The sequence below is a fragment of the Gopherus flavomarginatus genome, chromosome 2 (genome assembly GCF_025201925.1).
Source record: "Gopherus flavomarginatus isolate rGopFla2 chromosome 2, rGopFla2.mat.asm, whole genome shotgun sequence".
Taxonomy (NCBI): Eukaryota; Metazoa; Chordata; order Testudines; family Testudinidae; genus Gopherus; species Gopherus flavomarginatus.
The window spans coordinates 200821466-200847264 of record NC_066618.1 but is presented as its reverse complement, the minus strand read 5'-3'; the positions used below and the strand labels follow the sequence as shown (position 1 = coordinate 200847264).

Here is a 25799-nt window from a genome sequence, read left to right as displayed (position 1 = left end):
GTGAGAGAGAGAGAGGTGGGGGTCTGCTGCTGTCTGAACTTACAAGACAGCATGCTGACATGCTCTCAGACCCCCAAAAAACTCACTCTTTCCCTCCACATACACACAACACATTCCCTGCCACATACCACCCTACCCTTCTCATTTGAAAAGCACTTTGCAGTCACTTGCAAGCTGGGATAGCTGCCCATAATGCATCGCTCCCAATACCAATGCAAGGGCCGCAAATGTGGCCACATTAGTGCGCTTGAAGCTGTCAGTATGGACAGACTGCAGTGCTTTCCCTACTGCGCTCTACATCTGCAAGTGTATCCATGCCTTGAGTACCATTCCCAGACTTGAAGCAGAGCTCTGTGTAAGCTTGACAGATTGTCTCTTTCACGAGCAGAAGATGGTCCAATAGAAGATATTACCTCATCCACCTTGTCTCTCTAATATCCTGGAACCAAAACACTACCACAGCACTGCAAACAACTTTTTAAAAGAGCATTTCAAAATGTTTCTGCCTAGTTAAACTAATGCAAACAAATCTCTTCCATGTTAAGGCCCCAGGAACAACTATCCTGGATTATCAAGAAAAGAACAGAAGGTGAGGGGAGACAGGGAAATGAGGATAGTAGGGCTGTCGATTAATCTCAGTTAATCGCACTGTTAAAAAATAGAATACCAATAACAATTTATTAAATATTTTTGGATGTTTTTCCATATTTTCAATATATTGATTTCTATTAAAACACAGAATACAAAGTGTACAGTGCTCACTTTATATTATTTTTATTACAAATATTTGCACTGTAAAAATAAGAAATAATATTTTTTCAATTCACCTTATACAAGTACTTTAGTGCAATCTCTTTATCGTGAAAGTGCAACTTACATATGTAGATTTTTTTTGTTACATAACTGCACTCAAAAACACAACAATGTAAAACTTTAGAGCCCACAAGTTCATTCAGTCCTATTTCTTTATCAGCCAATTGTTAAGACAAACAAGTTTGTTTATATTTACAGGAGATACTGCTGACTGCTTCTTATGTACAATATCACCTGAAAATGAGAACAGGCATCCACTTGACACTTTTGTAGCCAGCATTGCAAGGTATTTACGTGCCAGAGATGCTAAACATTCGTATGTCCCTTCGTGCTTTGGCCATCATTCCAGAGAACATGCTTCCATGCTGATGATGCTCATAAAAAAAAATCATGTGTTAATTAAATTTGTGACTGAACTCCCTGGGGGAGAACTGTACGTGTCCTTTTCTTTTTTGCCTGCATTCTGCCATATAATTCATGTTATAGCAGTCTTGGATTATGATCCAGCACATGTTCGTTTTAAGAACACAGTCACAGCAGATTTGACAAAACGCAAAGAAGGTACCAATGTTAGATTTCTAAGGATAGATACAGCACTCGACCCAGAGGTTAAGAATCTGAAGTGCCTTCCAAAATCTGAGAGGGAAGAGGTGTGGAGAATGCTTTCAGAAGTCTTAAAAGAACAACACTCCAATGCAGAAACTACAGAACCCGAACCACCATAAAAGAAAATCAACCTTCTGCTGGTGGCATCTGACTCAGATGATGAAAATAAACATGCGTCGGTCCACTCTGCTTTGGATCATTATCGAGCAGAACCCATCATCAGCATGGACGCACATCTTCTGGAATGGTGGCTGAAGCATGAAGGGACATACGAATCTTTAGTGTATCTGGCACAAATATCTTGCAGTGCTGGCTACAACAGTGCCAGGCAAATGCCTGTTCTCACTTTCACGTGACATTATAAACAAGATGTGGGCAGCATTATCTCCTGCAAATTGTAACCAAACCTGTCTGTCTGAGTGATTGGCTGAAGTAGGACTGAGTGGACTTGTAGGTTCTAAAGTTTTACATTGTTTTATTTTTGAATGCAGTTTTTTTTGCACATAATTCTACATTTGTAAGTTCAATTGTAATTATAAAGAGATTGCAGTACAGTACTTGTATTAGGTAAATTGAAATATACTATTTCTTTTGGTTTTTACAGTGCAAATATTTGTAATGAAAAATAAATATAAAGTGAGCACTGTACACTTTGTATTCTGTGTTGTAATTGAAATCAATATATTTGAAAATGCAGAAAATATCCAAAAATATTTAAATAAATAGTATTCTATTAACAATAGTGGGATTAATCACATGATTAATTTTTTAAATCGTGATTAGTATTTTTTAATCGCTTGACAGCGCTAGAGGATAGGGATTCATTTTAAGATGCGTTGACGGAAAAATTCTAACAGTGATTACTCTTTAGAATACTTTTTTAAAAACACACATTTAAAATTATGACAAGTCTCAATATTAAACATAATTTTTAGATTTGTAATACATTTGTTTCTTCAACTTAGAGCATCAGTTTTATGCCAGAGTACACTAACCTCAGGATCTCTATCTACCCATAATGGAACTAGCCATGCCAGACCAAGCCGAGAAGGAACTTGTTCTTCACTTTTATCGTAAGGCAAGAACCAGAGAGACACCCAGTCCTGATCAAAAAAAAAAAAAAAAAAAAAAAATGAAAAGGATGTGTTTCAGACAGTAACTGTTCAAATAAACTCTGCCCTCCAACTATATAAACTATTTTTTCTTTATTTCAGTACAAAGGACTAATACTGTTTGGCAAAGATTCTGGAAGCAAAATGTAAAGCTTAACAATATTACTGTGTGATATAAAACACTTTTTGCATTATACAAAATTACAACAAAATTAAAATGAAAAATGTACTTGTCCGTAAGACAAGTCTATTGTCTTAATATGGTATAATGGTTTCTAAATTAGCAAAGAAAAATAAATGCTGAGAAATAAATACTTAAATCTGTCTATTACCTGCACAAGTGAGAAATGCTATCCAAGACACTAACTTTACTACCCTTGAACTGTGTAGTACTTTACTTCACCAGGAGGCCCTTTATTTTATTGGGGCTACTTCCAGAGAAAAATACTGTGCAACATGAGTAAGGGTAGCAGAATTAAAATATCTGCTATCTGGACCCAGTGTGAACTTCCTGAACTAATTTTTTTTCATTCGTAACAGAGAGCATTCCTATTCTGGATTTTAATCTTCCAAAATTAATTATAGTAAAATTCTGGCTTTGCTTTTAGCCAGTTTAAGCTCAGGACCATGACTTCCACCTTACTCTTAACCCTACAAAAATGCAATTTACAGAATATGGTCACAAGCACATTTGGGGACTACATTATGAGGATTTAATTAAACAAAATCAAACCATACTCATTAGTAGGTATTTTAGCCAGTTTAATTTTGCACATAAGCACCTAACAACTTTATAGATTATCTACATCTGCACAAAGACTTAAGACATTTAATAGAAGAGTCCAGAACCTCAATGGTCCAGAACACCACAAAGCTTAAGCACAGTCTTAAATTTAATGGGACTCACTCATACATTTAACGTTAAGAACATGTTTTGACTTTCTTGAATCAGCATCTTGTACATCAACACTACCATAAGCAAGTTTTAATATTGTGCAGCATTCTGTTAAAAGAACCTTCATTTCCAGAACTGTCGGGCACATCAAGGTATTTTTATTCAACTGTACTGTTTCCAAGTACCAGAAGTAACTTCATTTAAAATATTCTTGAAGAAACTATACTTATTACAAAATTATTTTAGAAGTAAATACCATACTATTAGCCCTGATTTTCCATCCTTGCCTTTGAGTAGTACCTCATTGTGCAAGTAATTCCTCTTAAATCAGAAGGACTACTTGCAGAGTGATACTGCTCAGCAAGTAAGGTTAGCAGAATTGGACCTTAGATAGTATATGTGGTACACTTATAATAGTGATATTAGCATTCTCTAGTATTCAAATTCAGTAAATTAAAGCATCACATTTCCAAGGAAAACATCAATTAAAATTCAATTTTCTGCTCTCTAAAGTCAAGCAAAACTAGATTGTCGGTTTGAACTCTGTCAGTAACAATGTGTCAATGCTTAAATCACACAGATGAAAAACTAAGGGCATCTTTTAGTGCTCTCACCATATTTTTGGCTTGAGCCATCATTTCATGGGATAAGTGAAGCAAGCAAAGTACTGTGTTCTTTGTGACACCTTTGCCCATGAAGGACATAGCATTTCCTCCCCATTCAACATAAAAAGATGAGATGACCTGTAATAAAATAAAAAGTAAAAACAAAACATAATTTCATGGTGGCTTTACTATGAGGAATACATAGATAAATACAAATAGTCCTGCAGACTTCAGTTAATATAAATCATGATTAAGTGTAAATAGCAGCCTTTACCTGCAATTTTAGGAATATCTTACATTTCTAGTATAACAAGCTACTTGGTCAGAGGTTCATTTATGATAAGGCTGTACAGCAGTGTTCAATGTCCTGCTCTTCTCTTGGCTCTCATTCAGGTTTACAGTGTCCTTCATTTGTCTATGGGCCAGAGACCTAATGGATCTTTTATGTGGTTGTGACAGTTATTCATGATCAGGTGTTTTTGTTCAGAGTCTTGTATTAGTATGTCTGGGATTACAATGAATTGTTTAGCTAAACATGTTCAATTTTTAGCCTTGACACATATCCAGCTTGACACAAACCCTATGTCCCAAGTTACTATTTTGTATTAAAACACCCCCTTTGGATAACTTAAAAACAAAGCATCTTTTGCATGGCTGATAAAGACACACATACTTTTCCGTTATGGCAGTCTATTAAAATATTTTGTAGTTCTTCATAATTATCCGTTGGATAGCCAGTTTTCCAATATTATGAAGATACTATTTATGGCTATCTTGCTTCTGTGGGGAGTCTGAGCCCTTCAAATCGTCGGCCAAGGCCCGCTGCCGCAGCTCTGGGGTAGCGGTAGCAGGGCTCCAGCGGTGATTTATAGGGCCCAGGGCTCCCCACAGCAGCCAGAATCCCGGGCCCTTTAAATTGCCGCCCGATTCTCGCTGCGAGAGCCCTGTGGGTAGCAGCAGCAGCGCTCGGGTGACATTTTAAAGGGCCCAGGGTACCAGCTGCTGTGAGAGCAGTTACAGCGCTATATGAGAACCCGTGTTATATCGAGGTAGAGGTGTACTTGGCATGAAAATAGTCCTCATTTGGCATAGACTTGAGTTGTTTGGGATTAAATTAATTTTGAGTTCACCAATTAGATTCTTTGAAAATTATATATGCACATTATATTTTGCATAGACTTTTACTAAGCTCACAAAGGAATCAATCCTATATAATTATGCCAAAGGAATTTTGACATTAATTTCATTTGGAACAGAGTAAAGACCAAAGTGCACAAAAGGGGAAGACCACACTGCACCTTCATGCACGAATAACATAGCATCTCATTTAACAATGCAGTGGTGATATTCAACATGTACACCTCATAAGGTCTTCTTAAAAGGTCCAGTAGAGGATCAAACATGGCAAACTAAGCAAACACAAAGACATTAAATATACAATTTCCAACTGGTCAAAATGGATCTGCTTCACTCCATCACTCATAAGTTATTCTTTTTAATTTCTAACTGGTGACATTAAATATTTGTTTATTCGATACTCCTTCCCTGCAACTTGCATGATGGATACACACCCAGAATTCATTTACCGTTCTGTTTTCATTGAAATCACTGTGCTACAAGACTACCAAGTAAAATTTCCCAATAATCATATTTCATTTAACAAAACAGCCAAGAGTAATATGTACCTTGTTTTATGATTGCAACCACCAAAATACAAATGATAACATAAGTTACTTACCTCAAGAAGACCTGTCAAATATTTCATACAAATTGTGAATGGCTCAGCTGTTGCTGAGTATGAACTCCAGCCTGGGTGTGCAGTGACATGGACCATTCCTCGTAACGTTCTCTCCAAAGAAGGCAATCCATAAAAGTGGGGCGCATCCGTGACCCGTAAACACTGTAGCAGTTTCAGAGCCAGCTGTGTTCGGAAACAATCAGTAAGTGCCAAGCCTTTTCTGTTCCAAATACAAAAGGCAAATGTATTAGATGGAAGTATAAAAATTAACGTAATCAGTATTATTTTATTGGATACCAATGGCATCTTATTGTACCTGTAGTTCTATAAGTCTAGGTATCCAAATCTCTTGTATATGATAAAGCAGGACAAAGTTTGACATTTGCAGCTTCAAGTGTTTTTCAGTTCTGAAAGCCCCAGATTTCATTTTGAAAAATTTAGGAACACTCACTCAAATAAAAAATGGATGAATACAGAAAGAATCCTGTAATATACTAAGGAACACACCAAAGAGAGGGAAAGAAAATTCCAGAATCCTGGGAGGGAGGGCACGCAAGGCGAATCACCCTGAGCTCTTTGATACTGATATGAAATGACAGCTCGCTTTCATGCCATAAGCCCTGCGTTGTCAAGCTCCCGAAGAGGCCTCCCCATCTCAGGGCAGACACGTCTGTAACCAGAGTCAAGGTGGGTTGAGGGGGATGGAACGGGACCCCGGCATTCACCATACAAGGATCCAGCCACCAGCGCAGGGAGTTGAGTGTGCGCTTTGGGACCGTGAGAACCATTTTCAGGCTGTCGCGTCCCGGTCGATAGGCTTACGCCAACCACGTCTGCAGAGGTCTGAGTCTTAGCCTGGCATGTTGCACCATATCAGTACAAGATGGCATGTGACTCAGCAACCTGAGACACTGCCTTACTGTGGTGGTGGGAAACTTGCAGAGGCTGGTAATTATGCTTGCTATAGCCAGGTGTCGGGCCTTCGGGAGGAAAGCCCTCACTTGGTTTGCATCCAGGACTGCCCCAATGAACTCTATTGTTTGAGTAGAGGAGAGGACAGACTTGCTTACGTTCAGCATGATGCCCAAGCGACTAAACGTGTCAGTGACCACTTGAACTTGAGACTGGATTTATTGGTGAGACTGGCCCCGTATGAGCCAGTCGTTGAAGTACGGGAAGACGTGCACATGGTGCCGGCAAAGGAAAGCTGCCAGGACAGCCATGCACTTGGTAAAGACGTGAGGAGCTGTGCACAAACTGAACGGGAGGGCTGTGAATTGACAGTGCGTCTTGCTCACCACGAAATGGAGGAAACGTCTGCGAGATGGGGTAATTGAAACGTGAAAGTATGCATCTTTCATATTGAGGGCGGCATACCAGTTTCCCGGATCCAGAGAGGAAATGATAGCGGCTAAGGAGACCATACGGAACTTCAGGTTGACTATGTGCTTGCTGAGCTCCCTGAGATCCAGAATGGGTCTTAGGCGTCCCTTTGCCTTGGGGACAAGGAAATAGCGGGAGTAGAAACCCTTGCCCCTGAGACATTTCCTGCACTGCCCCTAGGGCAAGGAGGTATTCTACCTCCTGGATGAGGAGTTGCTGAAGAGGGATGGGGAAGGAGGGTGGGAGGATGGGATGAAGCGGAAATGAATAGAATATCGCATCTGCACCATGCGGAGGACCAAGTGGTCTGATGTAATATGGGACCAGGCATGGTAGAAACGGGATGGAGACAGTTCAGAAAGGGGTAATTGTCCAGGGTGAGAGCTGGTAGTCCGTCCTTGGGCACACCTTCAAAAAAGGCGCTTAGGACCTAGGGAAGCCTTGGATTGCCCTTGACCCTGTCCAGAGGGGGGATGAGACGGTCTACATCAAGAGTATCTGCTTCTGCAACGAGAAAAGTCCTGCCTGGATCTAGGTGGGATGGGGCATTGGGTGGTTTGGGGTTTGAATGGCTCTCTTTGATTAGCCGGGGTATGCATACCCAAGCATTTAATGGTGTTTCTTGTGTCCTTTAAGGTATGTAGGCAGAAATCAGTTTCCTTCGCAAACAGGCCCTGACCATCAAAGGGGAAATCTTGGATAGTGTGCTGAATCTCCTGCGGGAGTCCCGAAGACTGGAGCCAGGCATTTCGCCGCATGGCGATGCCTGATGCTAGAGTGTGTGCAGTCGCGTCCACAGCATCGAGGGAACCCTGAAGGGAGGTCCGAGCGACCAATTTACCCTCCTCAGCAATGGCCCCCAGTTCTGTATGAGTCTCTGCTGGGAGATGATCTTGGAATTTGAGGACCGCAGACCAAAGAGTTAAAATTGTATCTACTGAGGATCGCCAGCTGGTTAGCGATCTGTAGTGAGAGACTCCCAGTAGAATAAACCTTTCTCCCAAAAAGGACCAGCCATTTAGCGTCCTTTGACTTGGAAGCAGGTCCTTGTTGGCTCTGCCTTTCTCTGGTGTTCACCACAAGGGAGCATGGAGCGGGGTGAGTGAAAAGATGTTCATAGCCGCTCGTGGGGACAAAGTATTTTCTTTCCACCCCTTCGGCTGTGGGAGGGATGAAAGTCAGGGTTTTCCAGAGAGCGTTGACATTAGTTTGAATGGTCTTATTCATGGGAAGGGCCACCCTGGAAGGCCCTTCCAGGCCTAAAATGTCCACCATAGGATCTTCGTCCTCCACAACCTCCTCAATTTGGAGGTTCATATTAAGGGCCATGCGCCTAAGCAATTCTTGTAGGACCCCAAAAGTCCATCGGAGGTGGGCCAGACTTGAATGTGCCAGCCACAGCCTCATCAGGAGAGGATGAAGACGACTCTACTGGAAGTCACGGGTGCTGACTCAGCGGGTTGCTCCAGGACCGGAGGGGGATGGCTGAGGGTTGCCTTGAGAGGTCGGATGTCCGAGCGTGACAATGGTCGGGCAACCGGGGGGGGGGGGTGTCCTGGGCCTGGTAATATGCCCAGGGAGTCCAAAATTGCCACTGGGGATGCCAGTTGGGTGCTGGGGGGTCTTGACCGAGGCTTCCTGAGCCCAACCAGGGAATGTCCGAAATCCCTGAAGCTCTCCTTGACCTGCCAAAAGGGGACTGAGATCACAACAGCGAAGGAGGAGCAGTGCAAGAATGGAGCGAAGGGGGCACCGAGTCCTTTGGCAGCCGCAGGTCATGCGGAGATCGGCGTCATGAGGCTGATCGCGACCATGACTGGTGCCATAGTGAAGAATGGTGCCGCAGTGGAGACTGGTGCAACAATGAGGGATGGTGACGTATGGTAGAGCAGTGCCACTCCGGTGACTGGTGGCCCACTGGAGAGCAGTGCCACGAAGCGGATCGGTGTCAAGCTGTGAGCCGGTGCCGTAGCGACAGTCAATGCGGGGGTTGGTGTTCCATACGGCGTCGTCGGAACGGTGCCACGAGGACGCTGAGCGTGATCTGGACCTCGAGTGGGAATGTTCCAGCAGTCAACAGTGACCTCGAGTGGGAATAGCTCTGAGGGTTGGGACTGTAGGACCAGTGCTGCAAGTCTGACTGGTACCTAGGACGGTGCCGGAACTTGGAATGATGCTTGGACTCTGTGCAGCACAGAGATGCTGGTCTGGGAGCTGACTGTCCAAACATTGCTGATTTGCCCTTGGATGGTACTGGCACATGGGCCAGGGCCAGGGGTAGCAGGGCTGTCATTTCAATAAGCCCTCTGGCAGCCTCGAAGGTATCCAGGGTATCCGAAGGCAATGTAATCTCTTCCACTTGCAAGGTCCTTTGTGCTGGGCTGGCTTGCTGCTTGGTCGGGGCGGGAACAACTGCTGTTATTTTATTTTAAAATAATTAAACTAAATGTCATGGCTTTTATCAATCTGAACTCATAGGTGACTCTGCCGATAATCACATCTGTCCAAAAGCCAGACTGTTGTGAACTAATATGTGCAATTGTATCATCAATTCTTTCAGAGGCTCACACTTAGCAAAAAACCAGATCTAAGCAGTTTATTTATAGCATGGCCATAGTCTGATCTTTCGGATCCAAATAAAAACTGAAGTGACTAAATAAGTTTGTTCATGTTCATACAGTATACACGATCATGTATACAGCGGGGAGAGGGTATTTTAAAAAAATATGAGAATTATGTAGTTACAATCTTCTTCTATTTGCCACCAAGGACTTATATTACTGAGGCACAATATTTCAGCAACCATATACTTGAACCCTGAATCATGTGGACAGATTCTCTTATACTGTACCTGTGAATAACTGGTGTGAAGCAGAGTAGCAACATGTTAAAGAGACCAATCAGTTCTTTCTGCAGTTGTTGCCTGACAGCAGTCTGTATGTCATCCGTTTCATCCTGCTCCTGGGATTCAGGTCGTACCAGAAGGTCTAACAGTGAGCTTGAATTCTAAAGAGGGAAATAATATTAAAATCTTCAATTCCTATCCTAATACCCTGTCTACTGAGAAATTTTTTTTTTGGTCCACTTGTTATAAGTTAAAATGTAGTTTAATAATTTCACTAATGAACACTACTTTTAAAAACCTGAAATGTATAATTTTCTATTAGGTCTGCCAGTCTACTAAGCAGTACATAAGAAAAATTCTGATCATTAAGTCACAGTAAACTGCATTATGAAACGGTGGTATTCAAGATAATGCAAATGTCAGATGAATTCTTTCCCTGAGATTCCAAAAAGCATATTAGTTCAAATTACATCCTCCTGTTTGACTACGTTTCCTGAAAGACTCAATCTGATGGCTTTTAGTTGTTAATATATTTTATATTTAATGGGCTATCTTTTCAACAGTGCTTAAGCTCCCATTTAAAGAAGATGGAGTGATCTGATTTCCATAAGTAGTCAGATTTTCATAATAAGTGAGAGTAATGGGAGCTGCTGGATGCTGAATACTTACTTTTATGCTCAGATTACACTTCATTTGTACTCCTTAAAAAGCAGATGATATGCCCTATGCAGGATCTCTTCCAAGGTAGAAAAGCAAATAAATTATCCTTCTTTTAGGCCCATGTAGTTTAGAAAATAAAGCAACTACTACCTTATAAGCTCAAGCCCCTAAACGTACTGCAGACTTCATCCTTGATTAATAGTATCTTACTATCAGTTTTTCACAGTATCACTTCAAAAGAAGTTTTATTTACAAGCTACAGACAATCAGCAGCCAGTCCAAATAGAGAACGTATTACCACCATTTAAGTAGTATCATTACTACGTAGCCATAAGCTTAACACTGAAATCATAGAAGTATATGAGTAGAAACTCAATAGTATCATCTGGCAAAAGCAACACTTGCCATCGGAAAAGTCATTCACACAACAACAAAAAAGCAAAACCATTTACAATTGTTTGATGTTAAATCATCAAAATATTAAGAAGTTGTGGTACAGACTACAAGGTAACCTATCACTACTAATGACAAATTTAATTGTAGTTCTTGATTTTGTAAAACAATCTGATTTTCTTTAGAGCAGCAGAAACTGCTTAGCTGTTTTCTACCAGGAATGCTTTAACCAAAAGCAAACAACAACAAAATCAAGATTCATTTTAAAGGCTTTATTTGTGGATGGTTTGCAGCTATATCACTTTGTGAAGTCTGCCATTTACATATTTTCCCCTACGTATATTCTTACATGTTTAAGCAGTACCTCCAGAATCCACTTTAGATGTTCTGCCTCCAAACTCTTCTTCTGTTCCCTAAGCAACTTGTTTAGAAAACTTAAGACATCAACCAGAAGCTTCTCATCTTCTGTAGAAGCTGGAAGTACTTGCAGAAACCTTTGGTACAAACATACAGTATAACTATAGATTTCACCTTCATATCTGAAGCACATGACTTGAGATCTGAAATTCCAACATGATGTAACATATCCATTAATATAGCAACGCTATGGACTTCTCCATAGTAAGGATTAAATTTAGAGATATGAACAGAAGTAAAGACAGGGAAAGAGCTATTAACACTTAAATATACTACCAAAACTAACTACAAGGGAAAAGAGCTGAATTAGCTGCCTTCTTTTTTACAATTCACCTTTTAAATTCAGATGTTTTAATCATATTTTTCAGATTTTGCTCCTTTTCTAAGTTTAAGTTATATATACTTGGAAACTAAAAAGTAAATTCCTTTTTAACATATCTTTTTTTAAAATACTGAAAACAGAGGATCTTTTCTTATCACTTTATTCTGTAGAGAAAAGTTTATTAGGAAAATTCCAAGTATTCTATACATCTTTAAGCTTAGATACTCAATATTATAGGGGCAGCTGGTAACAACCTCTATTTAGGTTGCTTAACATTTTCCATTATGTAAGATTTTTGACCTTTTCCATAAGAAGCTATCACATTTCCATTTGTAGCAGGCCTTTGCTATTCAACAAGGGAAATCTTCTCACAGAGAAGTGTTGTCATAAACAGATAGTTAAGGGTTAATAGAACAGGAGTACTTCATGTCTCTTTTGCCTGTAAAGGGTTAACAAGTCCAGTGAGCCTGGCTGTCACCTGACCAGAGGACCAATCAGGGGACAGGATACTTTCAAATCTTGAGGGAGGGAAGTTTTTGTGTGTGCTGTTAGTTTTTGGTTGTTGTTCTCTCTGGGTTCTGAGAGTGACCAGACATGCAACCAGGTTTCTCTCCAATCTCTCTGATACAGTCTCTTATATGTCCAGAATAGTAAGTACTAGGTAGATAAAGCGAGTTAGGCTTATGTTTGTTTTCTTTATTTGCAAATGTGTATTTGGCTGGGAGGAGTTCAAATGTGTATTTGGCTGGAAGGAGTTCAAATGTGTATTTTGCTGAAAGGATTTTAATTTTACTTGTATACTTAGGCTGGGAGGGTATTCCCAGTGTCTATAGCTGAAAGACACATAATTTTTACTTTTTTTCTTTCTTTAATTAAAAGCTTTTCTTGTTTAAGAACCTGATTGTTTTTTTTAATTCTGGTGTGAGATCCCTGGGGATGGGGTCTGGATTCACCAGGGAATTGATGGGGAGAAAGGAGGGAAGGGGGAGAGAAAGGTTAAATTTCTCTCTGTGTTAGGATTACTTTCTCAGGAAGAGTCTGGGAGGGGGAAAGAGAAGGAGGGGGGAAGGTGAATTTTCTTCTCTGTTTTAAGATTCAAGGAGTTTGAATCACAGTAATCTTCCAGGGTAACCCAGGGAGGGGAAGCCTGGGAGAGGCAACGGGGGGAAAGAGTTTACTTTCTTTGTGTTAAGATCCAGAGGGTCTGGGTCTTGGGGTCCCCAGGTAAGGTTTTGGGGGGACCAGAGTGTACCAGGCATTGGAATTCCTGGTTGGTGGCAGTGCTACAAGTAGTAAGCTGGTAATTGAGCTCAGAGGAATTCATGCTGGTGCCCCATCTTTTGGACGCTAAGGTTCAGAGTGGGGAATTATACCAGGACAAGTGCTTTTTCTTTGTTCCAGACAATTCCATTCAGATTTAGCTCAGTTCTAAAGTGTTCAAATCATGATTTTCCATCTCACTTGCCGTCATCAGAAATTTTTGGCAGTGTGTCAAAATTAATGAAGATTCCAAGACTGGCTAAATCTGCCACAGTAGCATTAGCAACATCACAAACCTGTGAGCTGCCAGAGTTGCTATGTGGAAGGGGATCGGGGAAGAGAAGGGGGAAAGCCAGGCTTCCCCGCACAATCCTTCCTGCCTGCTTCGTCCATTCTCAGCACCAGAGTCTCATCCCATCTCTCCACCATGCCCAAAGCACACAGGACAAGAGCTTCTTCAACTCCTGCATACAAGGAGCCAAGAAAGAGAGATAAGCCAAGCTTTCCCTGGAGCCACTCCCTTCCTCCTCAACTCCCAAGGAGAGCAATTACTGAGCTGGGCTCCACTTGTAACAGAGGGGCAGTTACAGCAGGGCGGCTACTGAAAGGCTCAGCAACATGTTGAACCAGTGCTGATGAGGCCATGCAGGGGCTATTAGGATAATTCTCACTCTGTTTTGGTTGATCTTCACAAGGACCTTGTTAATCAATGGCACTAGCGGGAAGGCATACATCAGCGCCCTCCACCACAGAATAAAAAGGCATCTGATAGGAAGCCCCTGTCGATCCCCAGGATCAAACAGAACATGTGGCATTTTCTGTTCTGCCTGGCTGTGAAAACGATCCACCTGGGGAGTCCCCCACTTCTGGAAGATTATGCTGACCACGTCTGGATGGAGCTACCACTTGTGGCAAGATGAGAAAGTCCTGCTGAGGTGATCTGCTGAGACATTCCTTGTTCTGGTCAGGTGCACAGCTATCAGAAGAATGGCATGCCACACACAAAAATCCCAAAGACGGAGAACTTCTTGACAAAGAGCCGAAGATCTGGCACTACCCACATTGCAGCAGTATTGTCTTATTATCTTATACTATATAGATTTCATGGCGGAGACCAGTGTTTCTCAAATTGGGGGTCTTGACCCTTAAGGGAGTTGCAGGGATTATTTTAGAAGGGTCATTGTATTGCCACCCTTACTTATGTGCTGCCTTCAGAACTGGGCAGCTGGAGAGTGGTGGCTGTTGGCCAGGCACCCAGCTGTGAAGGCAGAGCCCCGCCAGCAGCAGTGCAGAAGTAAGGGTAGCAATACCATACCATGCCACCCTTACTTCTATGGTGCTGTCTTCACAGCTGGGTGGCCAGAGAGTGGAGGTTGCTGACTGAGGGCCCACCTCTGCAAGCAGCAGTACTGAAGTAAGGCATGGTAGGGTGTTGCTACCCTTACTTATGTGCTGGTGCTGGCAGGGCACTGCCTTCACAGCTGGACACCTGGCCAACAGCCGCCACTCTCCAGCCGCCCAGCTCTGAAGGCAGAGCTGCCGCCAGCAGCAGCCCAGAAGTATGGATGGCATGGTATGGTATTGAGAGTGGTGGCTGTTGGCCATGGTAGTAGCAATGTGAATTTCCTATTAATTTGTCTCCATACCCTAAAACAATAACGAGACATCCCTAAACCTTCATTCAGTGCACATACTAGGCACAAAAGGGGACGAAATTAAAGCTGTCTGGACAACTATAAATCTGGAGTGTCCTAGTTTGCAAGTGCTTGACTTTGCAAACAAAATAACATTATTTCAATGTCAGAATTGTTAATGTAATATACTTATATACCTTGATACACTGCTTTGTAACTAGTGACTACACTTTTCACTTATGCTTACCTGTTGAATGCTGTTTGCCAAGCCACGCCCTTCGAAGTGGTCCTGCAAGAGCCAGTGCTAAATTTTAAAGCCAGCTTGTCATTTAGAATATAAAAACTCATCCTAGTCACAGCAGCTCTAACTTCCCTGTGGGACACGGCCTGAACTACTGCATTAAGACAATCCTGCAGTCCAGTGGTTGTGTGTGTTATCTTCAACGTAAGAAAGTCCTCTGAGGATAACTTTAATGTGTCTAAAAATCTGAAAAAGAAATAAAGGCATAGAATGACAGTTAATAGCCTGCATCTTTTAAAATGATTTTAACAGCCACTGATTTCTCCATTTTTCTTGTTCTAATGAGAAAATTAACTGTGAACCTCTTAGGTATTTGTTTTGATCAATTGTCTTAAAAAAAAAAATCCTGAGCTGGCTTGTTTTTAAAGGTTAGGTTGTATTAGGAAGCTATTGCGCATAATTATGATACTTACGTCTTCACAATACTAATGTGGGCAGTCACTTCTATGAGAATACTCTTTTATTTTCAAAGTATACTAGAAAGAGTATAGTAGATCAGTGTGCATTTGCCTATGGAAAGTCACCATAAATATGACTGTCCTGCCATAAAGATGATGTTGTTAGTGGCTCCGTGCCTTCAAAAGTCCTAAAATAGATGAAACTTCCAAAGGATAGCTCCGTCTCCATTCTAATGAAGTCCACAACTCATCATCAGTTCCTCTGCTTGTCCAGACAATCTACTGAGTTGAGGTAGCTTTATACAATACCCCAGTTTCACCCCTCATGAAAATCACTGGCTTCTCTGCTGAATTTGCATATAGAAGTATTAAATTAATTCTATTTTTGGTAGTGATTTTCATGACATGGACATCTGAGAGATGAACTGAAACCAAAACCTTCTCACATACCATCTACTACTCAAGACATTCAATAGCAATGACATCTGGCATTATCAACATGCCACTTCATTATGCCCCCTCTAACGAGTTTCAATATAAATGCACCTTTGGAAAAGCCTCAGTTTGGTCAGCTCTGTTCCTTCCTTTCCCCCCTCTCCTTCAGTTAAAAAAATTCTACAATGTTCATAGATAGATAGATAATAAGACAGAAAAGTATCTTATCCTAGACAAGTTACTTCATTGTTAAGTCATTATTGAGATGAACAGGAACTGGAAGAACTATTTAAAATATATAACCACACCCTGTGATGTATGTGTAGATAACGCATAAGGAACTAGGTATGTATACTGAAAAGGTGCAAGATAAGACAGGTCATCGGAAGGTGATTAACAGATTCTAGGCAGGAAGGGGGTAGCAAACACTTCTCTCTCTGGCAAATCTTTGCGTATTTTATGCTTCTGGGCCAACTTAATCACCATAAAATAAATGTACATACTTGGAGATAGGCTCTGTTTGCTGTCTGGGTCAGGTGAAGGCTCAAGGATTTACAAAAACAAAGAAACCCCAAGATGAGCATCTGAACAGGGGACCTCCTGCAGTAAGGGACCATATTCAGGAACTGCATAAAAGCAGCAGAGAGGAGATGAGATTTCACCCTTCACCAAGGAATTAAGATGACAGTGAGTTTGCTTCATGGAAAAATGGATCTCAGGCAAGCTTGGTGAAAATGCTGAGAAGAACTTTGAGTAAGAAACTTCTTTACACAGGAAGATAATGTATTAGTTAAATTTGGGTTGTAGAAAGCATGTTATGATTTTATTTTATATGTAACCATTTGTTCCCAAAGTTCTTATTTATCATCTAAATCTCTGTTCTTTGATAATAAACTTATTCTTGTTTTCAGTATAAAAATATATCTCAGTGCAGCGTGTTAAGCAGACTGGTGATCCTGAATTAAAACTAGTAAGCTGGTACGTACTAGCAATTTGTGACTAAAGTATCAGAGTCCTCAAAGTGTTCAACAGATCATGGGCTGGGCACTCCAGACAGACGCTTGAAAGACTTGCGGGTTGGTGTGTGCCTATTGCTAACCTGTACAGTGAAAGCAAGGCCTGAGAAGGTAGTGTTTGTTTTGCCAAAGGCTGGCGCAGCCAAGGAACTGATCCACAGCAGGTACAGACAAGGCTGCCTCATGTTAAGGGCAGGTGGTAGCAAGATGCCTCACAGCCTTGGGTAACCCTAGGAAGCACCACAGATACATAAGCAGATAATTCAGTCCTACTAAATAAATCAAATGCCCTTTGAGCAGAGCAACTTTGTAGAATATTTAAGCTCTGCAAAATACTCCAAAATATAGCAAATTTAAGCACTTTTAAAAATTATACTAAATATAATTAGAGATATGAAGGCTAATTTCTTGTCCGACTAGTATGGTCCTTCACGTATATAAAATTAACAGTTTTAAGAAAATTCCATCCCAAACAAAACAACGAGTAGATGAAGAATTTAAGTCAAGTGTTTACTTCAGCAGGATATAGCACTCCCTAAAACCAAGATGAGCTGCCTCATGTTCAGCAACACTTATATTTATGGCTTAACCCTGCTCCCATTGTAATCAAAGGGAGTTTGTTTTTCAGTCTATATAAATGGGAGTAGAAGCAGGCTCTAGATTTGTCAGAGCTGCAATTCAGATGAACGAGCAGCCCCTGACAGCATTTTTCACAACCAGCTGCTTGTGATCGTTTACCACTTAAAATGATAGCAATTTTGAACCACGAACAGTTTGGATTACAATGCAACATAAAGTCAAAGGATATTTAACCTTGAAGGAAGGCTAGTTCAATTATATGATGATTCAATATAAAGATATCATGACTTACGCTTGTGCTTCTGTTTCATAGTTCACCAGTTGCAATAGTTTATCAATCCCATGATACCATGACAGATTCCAAGCCATCTTAAGCATGTCAGACACAGGTTTCGAGGTCAAGCAGTCAGAAGATAACAGCAAAACAACAGAGTTAGGACTAACTGCATGATGAGCAGTGACTCTGATTGGGAGGTGATACCTTTAGAGAAATTGTATTGAAATATTCAGTTATAACATGACATTCAATCTTTCAACCAAGGTTTTTTGAAAGTCTGCGGGGGGGAGAAAAAAAAAGTCACATTTACAACTTAAGAACACAGAACATAAATATGTCCTTCCCTTCACAAAAGCATCCTCTATCTGGAAGATACAAGTTCCTAGACTGAAGGATTCTGTGTGTGAAGAAAGATTACTCAGCTATGAAGCAGCCCATTTTTTTCCTTCCAAAACACTGAATACAGAGCTTAAAAAGGATTTTCTTACCACCACCACCTATGTGTAAGAGATAAACAAGTGAAGAACTACACTTCGTTTCCATCTCCTTCGGCTGGGAAATATAGACTACTGTCTGGGCTGGCATATAGGAACATCATAGAATTAGGTTGCTAAAACAATTAGAAATTTAGCTTCTCATTTACTACTACTCCTGCCACTACAGAAATGCAAGTTCATTAAAAGGCAGATGTTTTATTTCCATCTGTAACCTCTTTTTCAGTATGTCTGTTTCTGAACATTTTGTACCAGCATGACAGTCAACAAGACACTATCAACATGGTCAAAATATAAAACAATGCAACACTCAAAACTGGAGCCTCTGAGTAGAAACAAAAGAATAACTGAAGGGAAAACACTTCAATCACAATCCAAGCCCCTCCCCACACCCAAAAAAGAAAACCACTCGAAGATGCTCAGAATGAACACACTTAAAGCATGCAAGGACTACACATGTATTGTGAGGTTTCATATTACTTATTGATTTCCATGTAAATGTACTCAGTTTGGAAGGTTTTTTGTTTTGTTTTGTTGTTTTAAAACTGATAGCCCCAATATTCACCCTGACTTGTGATAGCCAAGCTGGAGTTTCTCAATCTCACACAGCTTCATCAACAACAGATCTGTAGTTCAAACTAATCCCTGAGTCACAACTCCATTAACTTCAGAGCTCACTGATACTTTCTAAACCTTAAAAAGAACAGGAGTACTTGTGGCACCTTAGAGACTAACAAATTTATTTGAGCATAAGCTTTTGTGGGCTACAGCCCACTTCGTCGGACGCATAGAATGGAACATATATCTCCTCACTATATGTTCCATTCTATGCATCCGATGAACTGGGTTGTAGCCCACGAAAGCTTATGCTCAAATAAATTTGTTAGTCTCTAAGGTGCCACAAGTACTCCTGTTCTTTTTGCGGATACAGACTAACACAGTGCTACTCTGAAACCTTTCAAAACCTTATTAGCCTGAACTGAAAAGTTTAAATGGGGGAAGAAAATTATAACCTTTATGGTGAGCAAATCTGATATGGAAACCAGAGCAAGGCAAAAAGTATGGAATACCGAAAATGTCATTTTAGTCACTTTTTCGGATAGACTCCTTTTTAAAGTGATGCAAAGGCCAACCATAGCCCAAAATCTAGGTTATGTAAACAAAGGCAACTTTGTCAACCTCATGGTGGGAGCGGGGGTTATTCCAATATAAAGTTAGTATTTTTGGTTGGTGTTTTTTTTTTTTTATTAAAACAACTATCCCTTTAAGCATTAGCAATCTAAACGCTAATAATACTCCGGTGCATGAGAACTTGAAATTGGTTAGAAAGTGATTATTAATCAAAGTGAAACTGAGCACTATATTTTTATTATCCAGGCTGAGAAAACAACAAAATCTATGAATAGTTAAAGCCTTGTGCTGATTTCAGGGGGACTTTCACGTGTTTACAGCTCCCTTTAGCATCTGGCCCTTATTGAAAAAACAGGTTAGATCTTTACAATTCTTTTAGTTTTAATAGTGTGATATATTATTACAGTAGTAACAAAGCTAAAGATATTGCCTAACAACTGATTTGCTCTGACTGCTAACTATTATACAAAAACTTAACCACATCACTGTAACCCTCACTTAGTTTGCTTTTCTCCATCTATTGCCTCTCATCATATGTTTAGATCGGGGTGGACCAACCTGTAGCTCCGGAGCCACTTGTAGCTCTTCAGAAGTTAATATGCGGCTCCTTGTATAGCCACCAACTCCGGGGCTGGAGCTACAGGTGCCAACTTTTCCAATGTGACAAGGGTGCTCAATGCTCAACTCCTGGCTCTGTCACAGGCCCTGCCCCCACTCCACCACTTCCCACCCCCTTCCCTGAGCCTGCTGTGCCTTCACTCCTCCTCCCCTCCCCCCAGACTCCTGCGCGCCACGAAACAGCTGATCGGGAGGTGCAGGGAGGGATGGGGAGGTACTGATTGGCGGAGCTGCTGACATATTAATGTGGCTCTTTGGTAATGTACATTGGTAAATTCTGGCTCCTTCTCAGGCTCAGGTTGGCCACCCGGCTTAGACTGTACGTTCTTTGATGTACAGGTGTTGTTTCTTTCACAAGCATCCATTAAATGCATAGTGCCTACCACAATGGGCCACTAGTCCTTCTGCAGCCAACAGTATTTTGCAGAATTTGCAGCTGACAACTTTACAGGAAATGTAAAACACAGAGCTGAGGAGAAAGTTAACATAACTCGGAATTCCAAATTTAGCATCTGAGGATCCAATCCTGCTTGCAATTATGTCCGTGCTTATCTTTGCGCTTGTAAATAATCCCACTGACTATCCCATGTAGGTTAAACTCCTGCATAAGAGTTTACAGGATCAGAGTTTTTGTTTGCTGTCATGTGCAGGTCACAATGGCAAACAATATTCGTTCAGCTTGAGTAGAGCTGAAGTTATAAAAAATAAATCAGAAATTTCAAATCAATTCAGTGAAACAAATAGAATTTTCATGTCTACTAAGTAAAATCTCATTGATATAAAAGCTTCATATTGATTTACCTATAAAATAAGCACTTGGGCAAAAACACACAGTACCATTGCTCTTTATAACACAATTTTCAGAATCCACACAGACGACTAGGAAGGGGTGACCGAATATCAAGTGTGAAAAACCAAGACAGGAGGTGGGGAGTAACAGATGCCTATATAAGCAAAGCCACAAATATCAGGACTGTCTCTATAAAATCAGGACATCTGGTCACACTAACTAGGAAACTTACTGCAAATTAACAAGTAAATGGAAAAAACAGAACAGTAAGGCTAATGCATCACAAAATATATTTTAATTTACTTTGAGAATTTTGTTTTGAAAGACCCAGTTACCACCATTCTTCTGTATGAATTTCAAAATATACAGATCAGTGAGTTTCTATTGTAGCTATATTTTTTATCCCAGGAATGTATTGGTCCCCAACAGTTGGCAGCATATAGACAAAAAAGATGTTAATTGCAAAGAAGCTTACCGTCTGACAATAGCTACAGGCAAGCTGAAAGCAGGTAGGTTAGAACAATTATTGTATACAGCATCGGACCTGCAAAAAGAAAGATTCATTACACAGTAGTATTAGACTGAAATTAATCTTTAGCTGCTATTTCCTGACTTAAACCCTACTTTTTCTACTAAGGCTCCATGACTTCGTAATTCTGATAGCTATTTTTTTATTTCCTTACTCCTTTCTGGCTCTTCACAGATATTTCTGAACAAACAGTATATTCATATAATATTTTGTTAATACTGACTTGTTTGTAGACCAGGCAAACAAATAAGGGCTTTTGCAATAATATTATAAATTTAAGACATTTTGATATTTACATCTAGAATATCTGTTGTACGTCCCTACTGTATGGTAACATTACAGCAGTATATTAAAGTGATATGGTCAGTTCAAATTAAATCTGTATTTCCTCACATAAAAGTAACAACTCTTTCCAATAAGTTTCAAGCATATGAACTGCAAGAAGACAATACTAACTTTCTTTCCCAATGACTTGAAATTTCTTTTGAGTGATGAAGCACATACAACTGTTTATTTTGGAAAGACAAACATATTTTAACTGGAATCGCAGTATTCTTTTTTCAAATTTTAAGAGAACAGAAAGATGAAGTAGACCCAGAGCTTACTGTGTAAATAATTGAGGAATGCGTTTACATAAAAGGTATGTAAACAAACACTAAGGGATTTTACAATAATATTATAATTTAAGGCCAACAGAATTATTATGAAATATTTATATTGCTGTAGAATCCAGAAGCCTCAGCCAGATTCTGGCCCTATCATGTTAAGCAGTGTACAAACATGACTAACAACATATATATCAAATTGTAAGAAATGAAACACATTTCATTAATGCATTAGAAATAAATGTACAAAGAAAATCCGTTGAGGTTAAAGAAAAATGTCTTATGCCTCTATCTTGTAAATCACTCCACAGGAGTTATTCATTGTAAGTGCAAGGATCCGACAGCTGGAACAGGACCTTTGGATGAGGCCTTTAAAACCTAAGTCCACTGACATCAAAAGAGAAACACCCCTTCATATCAATAGGCTTTAGATCAGGCTCTATTTTAATTGTAGGATAAATATTTTGTGCAAACTCAAAAACATAACAGGAAAATTATAGATTTGGAAATGTAGAAATTTTGAACAGAGTTGCTGATGCACTTACTGCCATTAGAAAATCCCAGATACTGATACAAAGGGATAATGTAGAGAGGTATAATTAAATTACTATAGTTTAGCTTACCAGATTTCTTTTCTTGCTACTTCATCAAACAACAGAAGGCAAAGCAATGCTGCATTTTCAGTTAGAACAGCACGGTCATCTCGGAAAATCAAGGAAACTGAACAAAACAAGATAAATTTAAAACATTTTTCAATAAAACATTGGTAGTCAACAATACATACAAGTATCAGAGGGGTAGCCGTGTTAGTCTGGATCTGTAAAAAGCGACAAAGAGTCCTGTGGCACCTTATAGACTAACAGAAGTATTGGAGCATAAGCTTTCGTGGGTGAATACCCACTTCGTCAGACGCATGTCATACATACATACAAGAGCACTGATATAGCCTTTTTAACTCAACAGGAGTGCTAACTTCAACAGGAACAGATTCATGACTTGAATCAGTAAGCCATTTTTTCTTAAAATGTTATGCTATCTGAAGCAACCACTGATTGATCCTGTGTCAGTGGAGAGTTTGGCGGTTTTTTTTGGGGGGGGGGGGGGCGGGGAGGAGAGTTTGTAAATATGTAGTCATACTTCAGACATTTTCTTTCCATTTACAGTACATCAAAGACACTTCAAAGCCTTTTAAAGTCACCTCTCAATAACGTTAGCAGGATAGAAGGCTGTTGCGCTAATGGCAGGCGTGTAACTGGATCAGCATATACAAGTTTTCGTAGAAGTGTAAGGCATGGCAACACAATACATTCCATGATCTGAAGGGGAGAAAAAAAATATGGTAATGTAGATGTCTCCCTATATGCAGTACTATATAGTCAAGTATATGAGAAAACTCTTAATTTACAACTAGTGGACATTTCTACTATTAATCCTCTCAAAAGACCAAATGCACCAAGACCCAGAAAACTGTTAACCAAATCAGATTGAATCTGGAAATGAGTGCATCCTAACCGGCTGTAACAAGTTCAGTGGGAAAATTTTAATTACGCCCAGGTGTAAACAGATATTTTTCTGGACTTCTAACCTCATACCCCTCTTTGAATGTTCATTTCAAAGACCAATATTAAAGTCCTGTCTATATTTGAAAGATTTCCAAATAGCTCTGATTAAATAAGGTATAAAAAATATTTTATACTTTATGGCATTTTTCATCTGCAGATCTCAAAATTTAGTCACTGCTGTGCTGCACTTTGTTATCAAAAATTTACAGACAGGAAAACTGAAGAAGAGATAGGTGAGGTAACTTGCCGAACATTAGAGTGTCAGTGGACTAGCCAGAAACAGAACCAAGGCCTCATTCAGAATGTAAAGAGCAGAATAAATATGGACAATTTGGTCAGTGAACATCAAGAACTAAAGCCAATATCTCTTTGAGATATTAGTATTTCAGAGACTATTCCATTACTTTGCTTTCCTTAGCTTCTATACTTGAGATCTGTTTTGTGAAATCTGTTTGCATCACTATAACTAGAGGCTGCTTCTGAGGCTTTATTTAGATCTCTGCTCTTCCCAGCACTCTATTGGCAGCCCTCCCCAAAAGGATACTTACCGTACATATTTAAACAATTATTGAAAAGTTTATATTTCAATGTATGTTTTTTCAAACTAGTGCATTCAATTATCTTGATATTGTATGCAGTCAATATTTAAGTACACAAAAAAAATTGAATGCACATAGGAATTAAACTATGATCTCTTCACCATAAAAGGGTCCCTTCAGATCAGGGTAGAGAGATACTAGTGGGGAGCTTGCACAGATGTGGCTCATAAATGTTCTGTGGTTAGAGAACTTCACTCTCCAGGACTGTCAGTCTAGTCCAGGGGTAGACAACCTATGGCACGGGTGCTGAAGGCGGCACGCGAGCTGATTTTCGGTGGCACTCACACCGCCCGGGTCCTGGCCACCGGTCCAGGGAGTTCTGCATTTTAACTTAATTTTACATGAAGCTTCTTAAACATTTTAAAAACTTAATTTACTTTACATACAACAATAGTTTAGTTATATATTATAGACTTATAGAAAGAGACTTCTAAAAACATTAAAATGCATTACTGGCACGCGAAGCCTTAAATTAGAGTGAATAAATGAAGACTCGGCACACCACTTCTGAAAGGTTGCAGACCCCTGGTCCAGTCACATTTCATGAGCATTTTGAGAGTATCAGTGACTGACTTAACCTAGCAAATATTCCAGTCATGAATTTTAGTCAAGTTATTTAGTTATGAGGGATATTCAGACTTTTTGTGATGTAGAAGTTTATTTAGGAAGATGAAGACAGGTACTTCCCCTTTCTATATCAAAACTTCCTCTCCCACCTGTCCACTTTGAGCACACCATAGATAAACAAACAAAACGCACCAGCCAAAACAGAGGTAACATAGTTAGTGACAGCTTACTGTGATTTCCAAATTTCCTGTACACACAAACAATCTTCCCTCCATTAAGATTAAAAGTAAAATTTTCAGAAGTGTTTAAGTGACTTAATATTGACTTAGACTTGACTTTTAATGTGACCTAGGTTCTTCGTTAATTTAAGCACTAAATTTTTACCCTAGATTCACCACCAGCACTATTTCTCAGTCATGCCTGTTAAGGGGTTTATACTCTGATATTATAAAACATCAGTACTGTAGTGCTAACTATAGACAAAACTAGAAGTCAAAAAGATTTTTCTATCTTAGTATTATGTATGTTAAACAAAAACATGTTATCATGCTAAAATAAAATTGGTAAAATAGAACTGTGGGAATTAAACCTCTTCTGCTTGTTTTGTTGATTTATGGCAGCAATAGCTTTGAGTAGATCTCACATTCAAGCTATCAGAGTCTGGCTATAGAACTTCTTAATGTGACTGAGATAAGATACCTTTTCCAGTGTCAATATTTAAAAACATTTCTTCATAAATTTAAATTAAAACTTCAGTAGAATTAACAAGCGTTATGTGATCTTCTGGTTCCTGAGGGAATTCTGCACCAAAAAATTAAAAATTCTGCAAAATTTGTCTATTCCCAGCTTCTGGCAAACAGAGGCTAGGGACATCATACCTGCCCATCCTGGCCAATAGCCACTGATGGACCTATCCTCCATGAGTATATCTAGTTCTTTTTAGAACCCGGTTATAGTCTTGGCCTTCACAACATCCTCTGGCAAGGTGTTCCATAGGTTGACTATGCGTTTTCTGAAAAAATACTTCCTTTTGTTTTAAACCTGCTGACCATTAATTTCATTTGGTGACCCTTAGTTCTTGTGTTATGAGAAGGAGTAAATAACACTTCCTTATTTACTTTCTACACATCAATCATGATTTTATAGACCTCTATCATATCCCAGCTCTTTTCCAAGCTGAAATGTCCCAGTCTTATTAATCACTCCTCATACGGA

At 39.8% G+C, this 25799-nt stretch overlaps 1 protein-coding gene across 9 annotated transcripts in view; it reads right to left on the bottom strand.

Moving 5' to 3' along the window:
* The window catches only part of RTTN (rotatin), a 155446-nt gene that overhangs the window by 73060 nt on the left and 56587 nt on the right, over positions 1-25799 (bottom strand). For 8 of the 9 annotated variants that reach the window (XR_007772439.1, XR_007772438.1, XR_007772440.1 and 5 more), the window contains exons 21-30: positions 23055-23172; positions 22480-22576; positions 21198-21266; positions 17705-17893; positions 14931-15170; positions 11415-11610; positions 10004-10158; positions 5770-5989; positions 4041-4169; positions 2415-2522 (exon numbers count right to left, since the gene is read on the bottom strand). Coding sequence is in view for 6 of the 9 variants with exons in the window: in XM_050938794.1 (XP_050794751.1) it covers positions 2415-2522; positions 4041-4169; positions 5770-5989; positions 10004-10158; positions 11415-11610; positions 14931-15170; positions 17705-17893; positions 21198-21266; positions 22480-22576; positions 23055-23172 (1521 nt within the window). In the remaining 3 variants the exon portion in view is untranslated. The remainder of the gene's footprint in view (positions 1-2414; positions 2523-4040; positions 4170-5769; positions 5990-10003; positions 10159-11414; positions 11611-14930; positions 15171-17704; positions 17894-21197; positions 21267-22479; positions 22577-23054; positions 23173-25799) is intronic. The other variant, XM_050938795.1, reaches the window with a different exon arrangement.